The sequence below is a fragment of the Argopecten irradians genome, chromosome 4 (genome assembly GCF_041381155.1).
Source record: "Argopecten irradians isolate NY chromosome 4, Ai_NY, whole genome shotgun sequence".
Lineage (NCBI taxonomy): Eukaryota > Metazoa > Mollusca > Bivalvia > Pectinida > Pectinidae > Argopecten > Argopecten irradians.
The window spans coordinates 28166935-28185450 of NC_091137.1; the positions used below are offsets into that span (position 1 = coordinate 28166935).

Below are 18516 nucleotides of genomic sequence, written 5' to 3' on the forward strand. Positions count from 1 at the left end.
CGAGAAATTAGGAAACGAGATAGACTACTTCATAAATATAAATCTAATCGCACTCCGTTAAATTTAAATAACTTTAGAAAACAGCGCAATAAAGTTAACAATCAAAAGAAAAGAAAAAAAGAATTGTTTTATGCGGACATTAATGGTCTCCTCGATAACTTTAGTAATTCAAATCCCAGAAATTTTTGGAAACTTGTCCGCAGACTTATTAAAAATTCTGATGTATCTAACTGTATACCTCCTTTGCGGAGTGCGACTGGAATTATTGAAATTGATGACTACACAAAGGCAAATATTTTAAACGACTACTTTATATCAATATCCAATATTGATGACAGGGGGGTGGAAGTTCCTATTGCTGAACCTAGAACTGACTCTATAATATCTGACGTACCAGTTACCGTAAATGCCATAATTGACATCCTCAAATCATTAAAAAGTGGGAAAGCAGTAGGACACGATTCAATTAGTCACATTATGCTAAAAAAACACTGCAAGTGCAGTAGCCTACCCTCTTTCCATTATCTTTCGTACCTCATTAGAGACTGGATCCTTTCCTACACAATGGAAACGTGCATTAGTTATTCCTATATTTAAAAAAGGTGACAAACAAGATCCTTCAAACTATAGACCCATTTCATTATTATGTACAATTGGTAAAGTATTTGAGAGACTAATCGCAAAGTACTTACATAATTATTTGTTAGATAATTCGCTTATTTATAAATATCAGTCTGGTTTTCAACCTGGACATTCTACTACTCATCAACTCATAGAAATCTTTCAAAATATATGTGATAATTTGGAAAAAAGACAACCAACCTGTTTAGTGTTCTGTGATATCTCTAAGGCGTTCGACAGAGTGTGGCACAGGGGATTGGAAAAAAAATTAACTAGCTATGGTATATCGGGGAAATTATTGATATGGTTAACTGATTATGTTAAGAATAGGTCGCAACAAGTATGTTTGGGGAATGCTAAATCTAATGTTAAAATTACTAAGGCAGGGGTGCCTCAAGGGTCTGTCTTAGGTCCCCTTTTATTTATTCTTTATATTAATGATATTACTGATAATTTAGACAGCCTATCTAAGCTGTTCGCTGATGATACTTCTCTTCTATGCACTGACAAATCCCCACAAGTTATAGAACAAAAAATAAATAACGATCTTTCGAATATCCAATCTTGGGCCGATAAATGGTTAGTGAAATTTAATCCAGTAAAAACACAGGCTATCCTCATTTCGAATATTGACCTTAATTATGTAATTGATATTGTTTTTAATAATGTAAATATCGACTTTGTTGATAGCCACCGACATCTTGGAGTGTATATTGATTCTGAGTGTAAGTGGGGCAGACATATAGACCATATCAGTAAAACTGTCACGAAACAATTAGGTGTTCTACGGAAATTAAAATTCATTCTCTCTAGACAAACGTTAAGCAAAATTTATAGAACTTTTATTCTTCCTATATTGGAATATTGTTGTGAGTTGTGGGACGGTTGTACGGTCGCTGAAGCTGAAATCTTAGAAAAATTACAATTAGAGGCAGGTCGCATTGTTACGGGATTACCATCGTTCTCAAGCAGAAACTCTATATACTGTGAAACTGGGTGGGAGCCCTTATCTAACAGACGGTCTCGCAGAAAACTCCAACTCTTTTATAAAATACATCATGGGCTAACCCCAACCTATCTACAAACACTCCTTCCTTCTATAGTTGCTGATAACACCCAACACCTTCTTCGTAATGCAGAAAATTACACACTTCCTAATAATAGACTTGAATCTTCAAATATATCTTTTTTCCCGTCTACCGTTCGTTTATGGAACCAGTTACCTATAAACACCAGACATAGCGAGTCATTCTCTAATTTTAAACATGCTATCCAGAACCAAGACGTACCTGTAATACCCAACTTTTTTTTATTTTGGAGACCGTAAATTAAACATTATACATACAAACTTAAGAAATCGTTCAAGTTCATTACGTAGCCATTTATTCAGAGCCAATATTGTAACAGATCAAAAATGTCATTGCGGTTTCCCAGTTGAAGATCCACAGCATTTCTTTTTTAATTGTAATTCATATAATGACCAAAGAATCATTCTATTTCGACAGCTAAACTCATTTATTCCACTCTCTGTCAATTTATTACTTTTTGGAAATATGAACTTAAGTACACAAGAAAATGAATTAATCTTCATGCACACTCAGCAATATATCAAAGATACTCATAGATTTTAACTTCGTCCTTCTATTAATATCAAATATTCCCATATCTGCCTTACTCCCAACATCTTACTGGTTTTGTATTTACACTTAAATTATATTTGTATAACCCTCCGATACTGACGACAAAAGAGAAACGAATATTCAAAGAAAGCCTAGAGTGACCAGGAGAAAGACAAACCGAAGACAGGATGATATGAACATTGAGAAGTCGAAAGTTAAGAAAAGTGGTTTAGAACTTCTGTCGTCTTTATCGGAGGGGTAGATTTTAGATTTTAAAATAATAGTATATTACGAGTTGAAACTTGAGGAGCATACTGGTTATACAATAGCTCTCTCCCTCCCCCACCTCTCTCTTTCTCGTTCTTCCCTCACTCTCTCCCTCTCTCTCTATCTCAAATACAACTTTATATATTATGTATATATTCTCTTGTAAATGCCATCTTGTCTGTAATTTGAATGTTTTATTATTTTTGGGAACGGGCTTTATATAAGTTGTATAACTTGTGCCCAATCCCATTGCACATTTTGCAATAAAATATGTTTAAATCAAATGTAGCACGTTTGCAATGGCTGGCATTGGCATAAGTCAACTACATGGATGATGTTCAAATATCAATATAACACGCAACAAGAGCAACAATATCAATGCATTCGAATACTGTATATACTGAAAGACATTTTTGATATGCAAGAGAAAATATGTAATATGACAAAAAGAACAAGAGGCCCAGAGGGCCTGTATCGCTCACCTGGTTTTTTGTTAGTAATTATCACAAGAATCTGACAATTAGAAAAATAAGCAAAATTGACTCCCAAAGTTTAATTTTGAATCACATCCATACAATGATGCTATTGATACCATACAAATATGCTATCCAATACATAGGTTCAGAGACAAAGTAATTTATATGAAAATAGTAGCCTAATTGACCTTTTTGACCTCGCATCTATTGCCGTTTAAGGCCCCGGGGGTCAGCCCTATCATTTGTACAATTTCAAATCCCAACCCTATAAGGATGCTACCATTGCATTATAAGTGCTCTTCCATTCTTAGTTGCAGAGAAGAAGTCGTTTATATGGAAATAGCTAAATTGACCCCTTTTTACCCCACCCTTCAGGCTCCCGGGGGGGTCAGCCCCATCATTTGCAAAATTTTGAATCCAAACCCTATAAGGATGTAACCATTGCATTATGAGCGCAATCCCATGTTAAGTTGCAGAGAAAAAGTCATTTATATGGAAATTGACCACTTTTGACCCCGCCCCTCAGGCCCCCGGGGGTCAGCCCTATCATTTGCTCAATTTGGAATCCCCAGCCTACAAGGATGCTACCATTGCATTATGGGTGCTATACCATGCTTAGTTGCAGAGAAGAAGTCATTTATATGGAAATAGCCAAATTGACCCCTTTTGACCCCGCCCCTCAGGCCCCCCGGGGGTCAGCCCTATCATTTGCACAATTTTGAATCCCCACACTATAAGGATGCTACCATTGCATAATGGGTGCTATACCATGCTTAGTTGCAGAGAAGAAGTCATTTATATGGAAATAGCCAAATTGACCCCTTTTGACCCCGCCCCTCAGGCCCCCGGGGGGTCAGCCCTGTCATTTCACAATTTTGAATCCCCACCCTATAAGGATGCTACCATTGCATTTTGGGTGCTATACCATACTTAGTTTCAGAGAAGAAGTCATCTATATGGAAATAGCCAAATTGGCCCCTTTTGACCCCGCCCCTCAGGCCCCCGGGGGGTCAGCCCCATTATTCGTACAATTTTGAATCCCCACCCTATAAGGATGATATCATTGCATTATGGGTGCTATCTCATGCTTAGTTTCAGAGAAGAAGTCGTTTATATGGAAATAGCCAAATTGACCCCATTTGACCCCGCCCCTCAGGCCCCCTGGGGGTCAGCCCCATCATTTGTACAATTTTGAATCCCCACCCTATAAGGATGCTACCATTGCATTATGGGTGCTATCCCATGCTTGATTTCAGAGAAGAAGTCGTTTATATGGAAATAGCCAAATTGACCCCTTTTGGCCCCGCCCCTCAGGCCCCCGGGGGGTCAGCCCCATCATTTGTACAATTTTCAGTTAGTAGCCCATAAGGATGCTACCAGTCAAATTTTATTGAAATCCGACCAGCGGTTATGGAGAAGAAGTCGATTGTTGACGGACGCCGGACGACGGACGACGGACGCCGGACGCTGCGGTATCCCATAAGCTCACCTCGGTCCTTTGGACCAGGTGAGCTAATAATCCATCGAGTTCCCGTAATCATCATCAAGCAATGTTATTTGGTTCTCGTTAATGGAAGATTGGATCATTCATCATTCGCTAGAATCGCCACTGTTTCTAGAAATATCTTGTCATGATGCATAATCCATTATTTCACAGTCAGTGATGGAAAACAAAAATCCAATAAATTTTCACAAACATCACATGGTATAGTTAGAGGTAGTGAGTGTCTCAGCATATATATATAAAATGCATGCATTACAGTTACACACACCTGGTCATCCGTCTTGAAATTCACCTATTCCAACATAGAACGCAGAGTTGAATATCATCTTTTTCTCGTCATCAGCAACGCGTTTGTGTTGGTATGGACACTGCAAGGAAATAACGTTATAGTGTTACAGTCTGTGACGTTATTTTATTTCGCTGCTAGTCATTTGGACTAGTAAACCCCAACATTTTACTTCCCCCACTATTTAATCACTAGTCCAAATTAAATATACAACCGTTTTGCTCATGTTCAGTTTACGATTTTTTATCCAAAAATTGAACACAAATTCTCACAAAGTGATGCATCCAAACTGAAATAATCGCATAAAGAATGCACTCAAAATGTGTTACAATTGACCATCGCTCTTGTAGATATAGTATTAATCGATTTTAATCGGATGGCCAGCCACTAGTCCAATCGGACTAGTTCATTACAATTGGCACTAGTCCGACTGTAAAATTACTAGTCGTGGGCATCGGACTAGTGAAGGCTTGTGTTATAAAGGAACGTAATGGTTAGACGAACAAGAAACTTTCTTATATTTTTCTTCAATTGTTAAAAAGGGTATCTTCTACTTATTTACTCAAGAACATGAATTATTCATTCGTACTTTCTTTTGTGGTTTAGAGCTTACAAAGCACGAGTAGAAATATTCGTGGTTCGTCGACCTCACAATGAAAGCAATATATAAAACATCATTCGTTTTTTCAATATCCGTTGTTCCATAACAACCACGAAAACTAAAATGTCAGGTGATATAGTATTATCTAACGTTAATTTCTAGTCTTTTAAGGTAATATATTAAAACATTTTCGTGATAGCATACTAAAATGTTTTTAAAGAAACATGTTAAAAAATCAGTATAAGAACGTTTCAATGTGCTTAATTACAAGATGGCCATGGTACACACTCAAACATTTCCATGGTATAAGAATGTTCATAAGAATGTTTCCATGTTACCAATCAGAACGTTTCCATGGAACCAATTAATCAAAACGTTTCAATGGTACCAATCAGAACGTTTCTATGGTACCAATCACAACGTTTCTATGGTACCAATCACAACGTTTCTATGGTATCAATAAGAACGTTTCTAAGGTACCAATCACAACGTTTCTAAGGTACCAATCAGAATGTTTCTAAGGTATCGATCACAACGTTTCTATGGTACCAATCAGAATGTTTCTAAGGTATCGTTCACAACGTTTCTATGGTACCAATCAGAACGTTTCTAAGGTACCAATCACAACGTTTCTAAGGTACCAATCACAACGTTTCAATGGTACCAATCGGAACGTTTCTAAGGTACCAATCAGAACGTTTCTATGGTACCGATCAGAACGTTTCTAAGGTACCAATCACAACGTTTCTATGGTTCCAATCACAACGTTTCTAAGGTATCGCTCACAACGTTTCTATGGTACCAATCAGAAAGTTTCTAAGGTACCAATCACAACGTTACTAAGGTACCAATCACAACGTTTCTATGGTACCAATCAGAACGTTTCTAAGGTACCAATCACAACGTTTCTATGGTACCAATCACAACGTTTCTAAGGTACCAATCACAACGTTTCTAAGGTACCAATCACAACGTTTCAATGGTACCAATCGGAACGTTTCTAAGGTACCGATCAGAACGTTTCTATGGTACCAATCAGAAAGTTTCTAAGGTACCAATCACAACGTTTCTAAGGTATCAATCACAACGTTTCTATGGTACCGATCAGAAAGTTTCTAAGGTACCAATCACAATGTTTCTATGGTACCAATCAGAACGTTTCTAAGGTACCGATCACAACGTTTTTAAGGTACCGATCACAATGTTTCTATGGTACCAATCAGAATGTTTCTATGGTACCAATCAGAATGTTTCTAAGGTATCGATCACAACGTTTCAATGGTACCAATCAGAACGTTTCTATGGTACCAATCACAACGTTTCTATGGTACCAATAAGAACGTTTCTAAGGTACCAATCACAACGTTTCTAAGGTACCAATCAGAATGTTTCTAAGGTATCGATCACAACGTTTCTATGGTACCAATCAGAATGTTTCTAAGGTATCGATCACAACGTTTCTATGGTACCAATCAGAACGTTTCTAAGGTACCAATCACAACGTTTCAATGGTACCAATCAGAACGTTTCTAAGGTACCAATCAGAACGTTTCTATGGTACCGATCAGAACGTTTCTAAGGTACCAATCACAACGTTTCTATGGTTCCAATCAGAACGTTTCTAAGGTATCGCTCACAACGTTTCTATTGTACCAATCAGAAAGTTTCTAAGGTACCAATCACAACGTTTCTAAGGTACCAATCACAACGTTTCTATGGTACCGAACAGAACGTTTCTAAGGTTCCAATCACAACGTTTCTATGGTACCAATCAGAACGTTTCTAAGGTACAGATCACAACGTTTCTAAGGTACCGATCACAACGTTTCTATGGTACCAATCAGAATGTTTCTAAGGTACCAATCACAACGTTTCTATGGTACCAATCAGAATGTTTCTAAGGTACCGATCACAACGTTTCTATGGTACCAATCAGAACGTTTCTAAGGTACTGATCACAACGTTTCTATGGTACCAATCAGAACGTTTCTAAGGTACCAATCACAACGTTTCTATGGTACCAATCAGAATGTTTCTAAGGTACCGATCACAACGTTTCTATGGTATAAATAAGAACGTTTCTAAGGTACCAATCACAACGTTTCTAAGGTACCGATCACAACGTTTCTATGGTACCAATCAGGACGTTTCTTAGGTATCGATTACAACGTTTCTATGGTACCAATCAGAAAGTTTCTAAGGTACCGATCACAACGTTCCTATAGTACCAATCAGAATGTTTCTAAGGTACCGATCACAACGTTTCTATGGTACCAATCAGAACTTTTCTAAGGTACTGATCACAACGTTTCTATGGTACAAATCAGAATGTTTCTAAGGTACCAATCACAACGTTTCTATGGTACCAATCAGAATGTTTCTAAGGTACCGATCACAACGTTTCTATGGTATAAATCAGAACGTTTCTAAGGTACCAATCACAACGTTTCTAAGGTACCAATCACAACGTTTCTAAGGTACCGATCACAACGTTTCTATGGTACCAATCAGGACGTTTCTTAGGTATCGATTACAACGTTTCTATGGTACCAATCAGAAAGTTTCTAAGGTACCGATCACAACGTTTCTATGGTACCAATCAGAACGTTTCTAAGGTACCGATCACAACGTTTCTATGGTACCAATCAGGACGTTTCTTAGGTATCGATTACAACGTTTCTATGGTACCAATCAGAAAGTTTCTAAGGTACCGATCACAACGTTTCTATGATACCAATCAGAATGTTTCTAAGGTACCGATCACAACGTTTCTATGGTACCAATCAAGACGTTTCTTAGGTATCGATTACAACGTTTCTATGGTACCAATCAGAAAGTTTCTAAGGTACCGATCACAACGTTTCTATGGTACCAATCAGAACGTTTCTTAGGTACCAATCACAACGTTTCTATGGTACCAATCACAACGTTTCTAAGGTATCGATCACAACGTTTCTATGGCATCAATCACAAAGTTTCTATGGTACGGATCACAACGTTTCTATGGTACCAATCAGAATGTTTCTAAGGTACCAATCACAACGTTTCTAAGGTACCGATCACATTGTTTTTTATGGTACCAATCAGAACGTTTCTAAGGTACCAATCACAACGTTTCATTGGTACCAATCAGAACGTTTCCATGGTACCAATAACAACGTTTCTATGGTACCAAACAGAACGTTTTCATTGTACCAATCACAAAGTTTCTATGGTACCAATCACAACGTTTCTAAGGTACCAATCACAACGTTTCAATGGTAACAATCACAACGTTTCTAAGGTACCAATCACAACGTTCATATGGTACCAATCACAACGTTTCTAAGGTACCGATCACAACGTTTCTATGGTACCAATCAGAATGTTTCAAAGGTACCAATCACAACGTTTCAATGGTACCAATCACAACGTTTCTAAGGTATCGATCACAACGTTTCTAATTTCTATGGCATCAATCACAAAGTTTCTATGGTACGGATCACAACGTTTCTATGGTACCAATCAGAATGTTTCTAAGGTACCAATCACAACGTTTCTAAGGTACCGATCACAACGTTTTTTATGGTACCAATCAGAACGTTTCTAAGGTACCAATCACAACGTTTCATTGGTACCAATCAGAACGTTTCTAAGGTACCAATCTCAACGTTTCTATGGTACCAATCAGAACGTTTCTAAGGTACCAATCACAACGTTTCAATGGTACCAATCACAACGTTTCCATGGTACCAATCACAACGTTTCTATGGTACCTAATCAGAACGTTTTCATTGTACCAATCACAAAGTTTCTATGGTACCAATCACAACGTTTCTAAGGTACCAATCACAACGTTTCAATGGTAACAATCACGACGTTTCTATGGTACCAATCACAAAGTTTCTATGGTACCAATCAGAACGTTTCTAAGGTACCGATCACAACGTTTCTAAGGTACCGATCACAACGTTTCTATGGTACCAATCAGAACGTTTCTATGGTACCAATCACAATGTTTCTATGGTACCAATCACAACGTTTCTATGGTACCAATCACAACGTTTCTATGGTACCAATCAGAACGATTCCATGGTACCAATCAGAATGATTCCATGGTACCCATCAGAACGTTTCCATGGTACCATATACTTCCAATCAGAAACTTCAAATATCAAAATCCAAGATGGCGGCCTATTGGCCATCTTGTTCACCAATCGGTCCCAAAATACAATATGCACATCTAGAGCCCTAGGGGAACCTGCGCATGAATTTGAAATAGATCACTTCAGTCCTTTTTGAGAAAAAGCAGTAACAAACTTCAGTTATCAAAATCCAAAATGGAGGCCTATCTGCCATCTTCTTCACCAATTGGTCCCGAAATGCAATATGCACAACTAGGGACCTATGGGAACCTGCATGTGGAATTTGAGACATGTCCTTTCAGTGCTTTCTGAGAAATAGCGGCTATAAAAATTGCTAATGGGCGGAAGGACTGATGGATGACGGACCACGGAATTAAGGCGATTTGAATAGCCCACCATCTGATGATGGTGAGCTGAAAACATGCATGCTGTATTCAACCCAATAAGTGCTCCTCGTCCTTTTGAGGTTTCAATTTCAATTGCCCGGACATAAATAAAGAACAAAACTGTATAGATTTGCAATAATTTTGTCTTATTCATCACCTTTTCATTTTTTTCAATTTTTTAAACACATGTGTGCTTATTTGGTGGAATATGGTAATTTAAATTTTGTATTCTCACAGCATATTTTAAAGGTTACAATTAATCAACCAAAAATAAATATACACAACCAAAGGTATATGGACAACCTGAGCATCAGTTTGGAAGGTGACCACAAATTGTGTGTAGATAATTTTTTTTTTTTTTTTTTTTTTTTTAGAGGAGAGGGATACAAAGAAGAAGCAATATTCTATCACTATATGTTTTTGTGTTAAGAGACAAAAGCTTACATGTCTACAAGCGTTTCCACAGCAGTCTCCCCTCTTTAGGTGGGCGTACCGGGACATCACTTGGTATCCAGTACAGGGATCTATGTAAAAAAACTGCTTCTCCTGGAAACAAAAAGAATTTATCATATTTCAAATCTTCATGGTTTATTTTTGAAATCTTAAGGTAAGACCTAATAAAATATCAGAGTAAACATGGATGGTACAATACTTATAAATAAAACTGCAAGTATAAGCATATTACCATTACAGCTTCTTTGTGGCGCTTGTGGATTTCCCTTTCCAGGGGAGACAACCTGCTGTAATCTACAGATTCCTCCCATGTCATGTCAGTACACCTGTCGGGTGAAGCTGACTCAGTGCTGAAGAAACGGATGTGGAACTTGGTGAGATCTCCATGTCTGTGTCCATAAACCTGAAGCTGCTCGGGAGGCCAGAGCTAAGGTCAGTGGTGGTCACTTAATTGTGGAGGAATATTATCCCCAGCTCAACGAAGTTGGCAGGGGATATACAAATGGGTTCCGTCCGTCAGTCCGTCCGTCCGTCCGTCCGTCCGTCCGTCCGTGTGTCCGTCCGTACGAATGGTTTCCGGAGCATAACTCTAAAACCAGTAGAGATATTTCCACGAAACTTCATACACACATTGGTCTTATGGTCTAGTAGTGCCTTTTGCTATTTTTAGGTTTTCATTTTTTGCATTTTTTCTGTAACCATGGAAACATTGCTGAAAATGGCGGATTTTTGTGTAAGAATTGTTTCCGGAGCACAACTCTAAAACCAGCAGAGATATTTCCATTAAACTTCATAGACACATTGTTCTTATGGTCTAGTAGTGCCTTTTGCTATTTTTAGGTATTCACTTTTTGTGCTTTTTTCTGTAACCATAGAAACATTGCTGAAAATATCATATTTTTGTAGCAGGTTCATTTCCGGAGCATAACTCTAAAACCAGCAGAGATATTTCCACGAAACTTCATAGACACATTCTTTTTATGGTCTAGTAGTACCTTTTGCTATTTTTTGGTTTTCATTTTTTGCACTTTTTCCGTTACCATGGAAACATTGCTGAAAATATCATGGTAGCTCAACTTCCTTTTTCCTGGGTTTTTTTTCATACACATAAGTCTCCACAATCAAACTTACTTCAGCTTTGATATCTCCATTGGCGGGGGATCTGAATGACTATGTCCTTGTTGGATTAATAATGGTTGAACATATCTTTTTATGTCCCTGCAATGAAATGATCATGGGATAAATATTGTGTTATCCATGTACGTCACATAACTTTGATCAGGTTTCAGAGGCAGAAGTACATGATGTATATCTTACAGACTTGATGTCTAGTTTATTGGATTAAAGGTTATTAGTACATGGGAAGTACAGTGTATAGAATCTTAATATATGTATATGTTTCTTGGGTCTATAATATACATTTGTTTGTTTGTTTTGTATAGATTATTGTAATTGGGCTTTATACTGAAAGGTCGGAGTTCAACTTCCTTGAAATATGTTAATAAGACACCAGTCACAGTACTGATGATTTTATTATTCTAGGTCATTGCTGCAGAAGGTGAACAGAAAGCATCCCGAGCCTTGAAGGAGGCTGCTGACGTGATCTCCGAATCACCTGCTGCAATCCAGCTCCGCTACCTTCAAACTCTCAATACGATTTCTGCAGAGAAGAACTCAACCATCATATTCCCTCTGCCTATAGATCTGGTACAGTCGATCTTAGGCCGTCAGGGATCCAGTCACTGATACGGCGTTACCTAACAGCAAAATATACGTATATTGTTGATATACTTATTTATGTGAGGTTGTGATTTGAAATCAGAATGGATGTTATCACTAATGGATCTGGAGATTTTCAAGTTTGAGGTAAAAAATAATCGGGATAACCTATCAAGCAAGAGGGTTAAGAGTATACCCATGTTCTGTTTCTGTTACTATGGTAACATATACCTACTCTTTTACTCAGAAAAATGTTGTGAAATACCATACGAAATTCAATTGAAATGTTTTTAAAGATTTGTTCAGATTACAAATTTGTACAATAATCTGCATGTACATGATGGTTTAAGATTATATAGTTATATTTAAAGCATATTTTCTAGTGATTTATAACTTACTAAGATTGTCTCTGTGAAACTAGTGTTCATTTACATTTGATAGTAAATTTTTAAGTCTATTAGTATTTAATTAATGCATCTGTAGACAAAATGCAAATACAGAGATCTTATACAGGTAGACTGTCAAAGAAAATAGCCTAAGGAATACTTGGTCCTATAATTGGATTTTTCCTCTTGTTAAATTAACAAAGAAAAATTTCTTTTACTTTTCACATTTTCCGTAAAGATGTGGTTCTAAAGCAAAGATAAAATGTTTTGATGGTAGTTGAATAGAGATGAAGAAGACATTGTGCAATAGGAGCAAACTAAATCAAAGGGCACAAAATCATTATGATCTATAATGTAGATGATTTCACACATGATTATGATAACTCCCCCTGAAAACACATGTAGACTCTCCTAATTCAAAGACCAGAACAGTTCATTGTAAAACGAAGGGGTGAATGTGTACAGATCATATGATCAACGGGGGTTGAGGGTCAGAGTTGTATGCAATTGTAAGTTTCATTATAACATCTGTATATGTAGCAGTAGATTTTATATTAAAATATATCAATTCATAAACCATTTCCCTGTCATTTACTATAATTATAAGTAAAGTAGCTCATTGAGTTCAAATTAGTTCAAATTATTACTCACATGAAGTTTAATAAAGGTTTTCCTCCATTTATCTTAATTTGGTGCAAGTAAAAGTATTCAAATTCTAGATATGCATAGCATAGGTTTAACTTAGAGATATTTAAGTACAACATTTCATGGCTACAAAAGGTTTTTATAGTTCACTTTAAAATTTAAACTAGCGGCAACAAAAATCTAGTGCAAACTAATTTTGTGTTCAAAACCAGAGAGCATAATGTGAGAAAAGGGACATAACTCCTACAGTTATATTTTAGATATGGAGACTCGGGCCACCAGACCCAAAACTTGTTGAAAATAATTCCTCAGCTAAACTAGATTATGTCCCCCTAGTTTGAAGAATCACAGTTCCTAGGGACAAAAATCATCATTTAGTCTAGGACTGGTGGTAAGAAACTTGTGTTGTTTTTTTTTATATGTCAGTGATAATTGTATATCTCATGTATTTAGTATTCTGTATTTGCATAATACAGAGTTATCTGCCCCTCCGGTAGGTATTCATTGTGACATCGTGTATTTTGCAAGATTAACAGCACACTTTTTTCTGAGAAAACAACGTAAATTGCACTCACAAATACTGACATCGCAATGGATACCTACCTGCAAGCTAACTCTGTGATATGCAGGCCGAATACTCAACAGACTATTTTTGTGTATTAATCAAAAATCTTTTGTGAGCAATGTCATCAATCTAGCCCCCCATCACCATTACCATCATTATGTACAGTGCCTTGAACTATTGTTCTGTCTCATTCTCCATTTTAATCCTAATTGTACGTATTCACTTGTAAAACTGTCATCAGATCTAGAATGGCCGCTTTAGATATATAGGGAAATGTCAACAAACTTGCCAAGATTTTAAAAAATCATGTACAATGTACAGGAATTTAGGTAAATATACTTAACATTACAAGCAACTCCAGGTGTCTGTATATGAGTTATGGATAGTATTGTTATCCCCCGCCCAACGAAGTTGGCGGGGGATATACAAATGGGTTCCGTCCGTCCGTCCGTCCGTCCGTCCGTCCGTCCGTACGAATGGTTTCCGGAGCATAACTCTAAAACCAGTAGAAATATTTCCACGAAACTTCATACACACATTGGTCTTATGGTCTAGTAGTGCCTTTTGCTATTTTTATGTTTTCATTGTCTGCATTTTTTCCGTAACCATGGAAACATTGCTGAAAATATCATATTTTGTACCAGGTTCGTTTCCGGAGCATAACTCTAAAACCAGAAGAGATATTTCCACGAAACTTCATAGACACATTGGTCTTATGGTCTAGTAGTGCCTTTTGCTATTTTAAGGTTTTCACTTTTTGTACTTTTTTCTGTAACCATGGAAACATTGCTGAAAATGGCAGATTTTTGTGCAAGAATCGTTTCCGGAGCACAACTCTAAAACCAGTAGAGATATTTCCATGAAACTTCATAGACACATTGTTCTTATGGTCTAGTAGTGCCTTTTGCTATTTTTAGGTTTTCATTTTTTGCACTTTTTCCGTAACCATGGAAACATTGCTGAAAATATCATATTTTTGTACCAGGTTCGTTTCCCCAGCATAACTGGAAAACCGGTTGAGATATATGCACGGAACTCCATAGGCACATTCTTTTTATGGTCTAGTAGTGCCTTTTGCTATTTTAAGGTTTTCACTTTTTGTACTTTTTTCTGTAATCATGGAAACATTGCTGAAAATGGCAGATTTTTGTGTAAGAATCGTTTCCGGAGCACAACTCTAAAACCAGCAGAGATATTTCCATGAAACTTCATAGATACATTGTTCTTATGGTCTAGTAGTGCCTTTTGCTATTTTTAGGTTTTCACTTTTCGTGCTTTTTTCTGTAACCATAGAAACATTGCTGAAAATATCATATTTTTGTAGCAGGTTCATTTCCGGAGCATAACTCTAAAACCAGCAGAGATATTTCCACGAAACTTCATAGACACATTCTTTTTATGGTCTAGTTGTACCTTTTGCTATTTTTAGGTTTTCATTTTTTGCACTTTTTCCATTACCATGGAAACATTGCTGAAAATATCATGGTAAATGGTAAATGTTACTTTGCAAAACTCCACCCATCTTTGTGTATATAGTCTAATATAAATGTCAAGGCTGTATACCTGATTCAACAATTGCAGCCCGGCTCTACTTGAATTATACACCATCTTTCTTTAGCTCAACTTCCCTTTTCCTGGTTTTTTTTCATACACATAAGTCTCCACAATCAAACTTACTTCAGCTTTGATATCTCCATTGGCGGGGGATCTGAATGACTATGTCCTTGTTATAGTAGTTATGTGTTTTTTAGGGTAAAAAGTAGCACCCCACTAAATGAGGTTAAAGGGTTTTTGAGGAAGGGAGACCCCTTTATGTTACTCTTGTTGAGTACGAGATGAGGTACGGTAGGGAGACGGGATTCTCAAATCTTATGTTTGTTCGGCTATAAAGATTGGTGTAGGTAGCGTATTTGCATACTAAAGTTATGGTAACGTATAATTGAAATGAAATATCTTATATACTTGTTTTCAACTCTATTTACATTTATGAATGTATGCTAGAATTAATATACATTACACATATGTATCAATGTAAATCCAATTTAAGAAGTATCTTTTAACAAATATACAGCAGAGCTTTATGTTAAAAGGATACTAATTAAGGTGAATTAGAATTACATGGAATTAAGAGAAGTTGGTTCAGGTTTTTAATGTCGTGTACTGGGAACACCTATTAAACTCAATCATTTCATTTGTTATTACTTATATGTGTTATGTAGTTATAAAGTTCCATGTATGTCATGTATTGTATACAGAACCTGATATATACCTGTATCTCTATTATCTTGTAATAAAATTATCAGTGTCAACCTATTGTTTTGTTTTTAGTATAGGATAACAGGACCAAGCAATAATGAATATACTATATGGCGGATACATGTTCAGAGGATACTGTCATGGTTGTGAAAATCTAATCTAAGGAATAGTCTCTATAGCCAGGGGGCAAACATTTGATTTGTGATTTTCTTGATAATAAAATTTTCAACTTTAAAATCACCAGCTGTACAGCATATTTCTTCCATGTTAGTATGAACAGTATGAGGTGGATGTGTCTGGTATTTGCCATTACGTGGTAGTTTTTTATCCAGAAATTATGGGTTTTCCTTCACCATCAAATTTTGACATGTCCTCAGCAGCAGCCTTTGCCAATAGTTGGATATAAACAACACACATGTACACGGTACAAACTATGATTTGTCATTTACAAAACTTCCTCCACTGCTGAAAAAATGATATTTTTTCTCTATCGAAAACAGGAGCAGACGATTTAGTATTTTTCTTCAGTAGCAAAGTTACTTACTTTACACCATTACCACTATTGAAAAGTTTGAGCTTCTAATTTTACTTCAAGATAAAAATATTAGAAATAATAAATTACATCCAGAAAAAATTCTCTGGCACTGTCATATATGGAATCAAGTACAATTGACTAAAGAAATGTGTGCTGTGTTTCAGTCACGTATGACCTTGACTAAAGAAATGTGTGCTGTGTTTCAGTCATGTATGACCTTGACTAAAGAAATGTGTGCTGTGTTTCAGTCATGTATGACCTTGACTAAAGAAATGTGTACTGTGTTTCTGTCAAGTGTGACCTTGACTAAAGAAATGTGTACTGTGTTTCAGTCAAATGTGACCTTGACTAAAGAAACATGTACTGTGTTTCAGTCAAGTGTGACCTTGACTTAAGAAATGTGTACTGTGTTTCATCCACGTATGACCTTGACTAAAGAAATGTGTACTGTGTTTCAGTCACATGTGACCTTGACTAAAGAAAGGTCTACTGTGTTTCAGTCACGTGTGACCTTGACTAGAGAAATGTGTACTGTGTTTTAGTCAAATGTGACCTTGACTAAAGATACATGTACTGTGTTTCAGTCAAGTGTGACCTTGACTAAAGAAATGTGTACTGTGTTTCATCCACGTATGACCTTGACTAAAGAAATGTGTACTGTGTTTCAGTCACATGTGACCTTGACTAAAGAAAGGTCTACTGTGTTTCAGTCACATGTGACCTTGACTAAAGAAATGTGTACTGTGTTTTAGTCAAATGTGACCTTGACTAAAGAAACATGTACTGTGTTTCAGTCAAGTGTGACCTTGACTAAAGAAATGTGTACTGTGTTTCATCCACGTATGACCTTGACTAAAGAAATGTGTACTGTGTTTCAGTCACATGTGACCTTGACTAAAGAAAGGTCTACTGTGTTTCAGTCACATGTGACCTTGACTAAAGAAAGGTCTACTGTGTTTCAGTCACGTGTGACCTTGACTAAAGAAATGTGTACCGTGTTTCATCCACGTGTGACCTTGACTTCAGAAATTTGTACTGTGTTTTAGTCAAGTGTAAGTAATCGGTATGTATGGATTAGATCAATGTAATCGTAATTGAATCCAAACATTTCTATATTGTGATCAGATACCATCATATCCTCCAGCTATATTCTGGACGCTTTCCTTAACTACCTGTACTTAAAACAACCCCATGGCCTGTTCAGCCACCCACACAATACCAGATGAACTCTAGAAATTTTGAAATTGAAGCAGCTTAACTTTTCCATCGTCTTTGTAAGATAAGTATTCAAAATGCCTTCTGTTGAACTTCATTTCGCAATTTTGTATAAAGTCTGAGGCGATTGCTAGCCTTAATGTGCCATTTACAATCCGAAACACTGTTATAGTAACTACAGTATGTATTAATATCATGAAAATAACGGTTACTTTCCGACGGGAAATAGACTAGTTTTCCGCTATTATATTTATCTTAATTCACAGTGAATTGCGCATCTGCTTTTGGTGATGCAAGTTTCATCACGATGGCTTCAAAAGATATGGATGTTATGGAAAAAAAAACCTTTTGTATAGCAATTAAAACTATTGATACGTATGACCTTGACTGAAGAAATGTGTACTGTGTTTCAGTCACGTGTGAACTTGACTAAAGAAATGTGTACTGTGTTTCAGTCACATGTGACGTTGACTAAAGAAATGTGTACTGTGTTTCAGTCACGTGTGAACTTGACTTAAGAAATGTGTACTATGTTTCAGTCACATGTGACGTTGACTGAAGAAATGTGTACTTTGTTTCAGTCACATGTGACGTTGACTAAAGAAATGTGTACTGTGTTCAAGTCACGTGTGAACTTGACTAAAGAAATGTGTACTTTGTTTCAGTCACATGTGAGGTTGACTAAAGAAATATGTACTGTGTTCAAGTCACGTGTGAACTTGACTAAAGAAATGTGTACTGTGTTTCAGTCACGTGTGACGTTGACTAAAGAAATATGTACTGTGTTCAAGTCACGTGTGAACTTGACTAAAGAAATGTGTACTGTGTTTCAGTCACATGTGACCTTGACTAAAGAAA

The 18516-nt window shown here is 36.7% G+C and overlaps 2 protein-coding genes across 2 annotated transcripts in view; one reads left to right on the forward strand and one right to left on the reverse strand.

Moving 5' to 3' along the window:
- Positions 1 to 15961, forward strand: part of LOC138321169 (mechanosensory protein 2-like) — a 90975-nt gene extending 75014 nt beyond the window's left edge. Inside the window, exon 8 of the mRNA XM_069264644.1 lies at positions 11880 to 15961. Within this exon, the coding sequence (XP_069120745.1) occupies positions 11880 to 12083 (204 nt within the window). The 3' untranslated portion in view covers positions 12084 to 15961. The remainder of the gene's footprint in view (positions 1 to 11879) is intronic.
- LOC138322008 (uncharacterized protein C1orf53-like) lies at positions 1982 to 10761 on the reverse strand (the record flags this gene model as incomplete). Its single annotated transcript, XM_069266068.1, has 3 exons — positions 1982 to 4855; positions 10329 to 10430; positions 10570 to 10761. Coding segments are annotated over 3 exons (390 nt in total), but the record flags the coding sequence as incomplete, so codon positions are not given.
- Positions 15962 to 18516: the final 2555 nt, after the last annotated feature.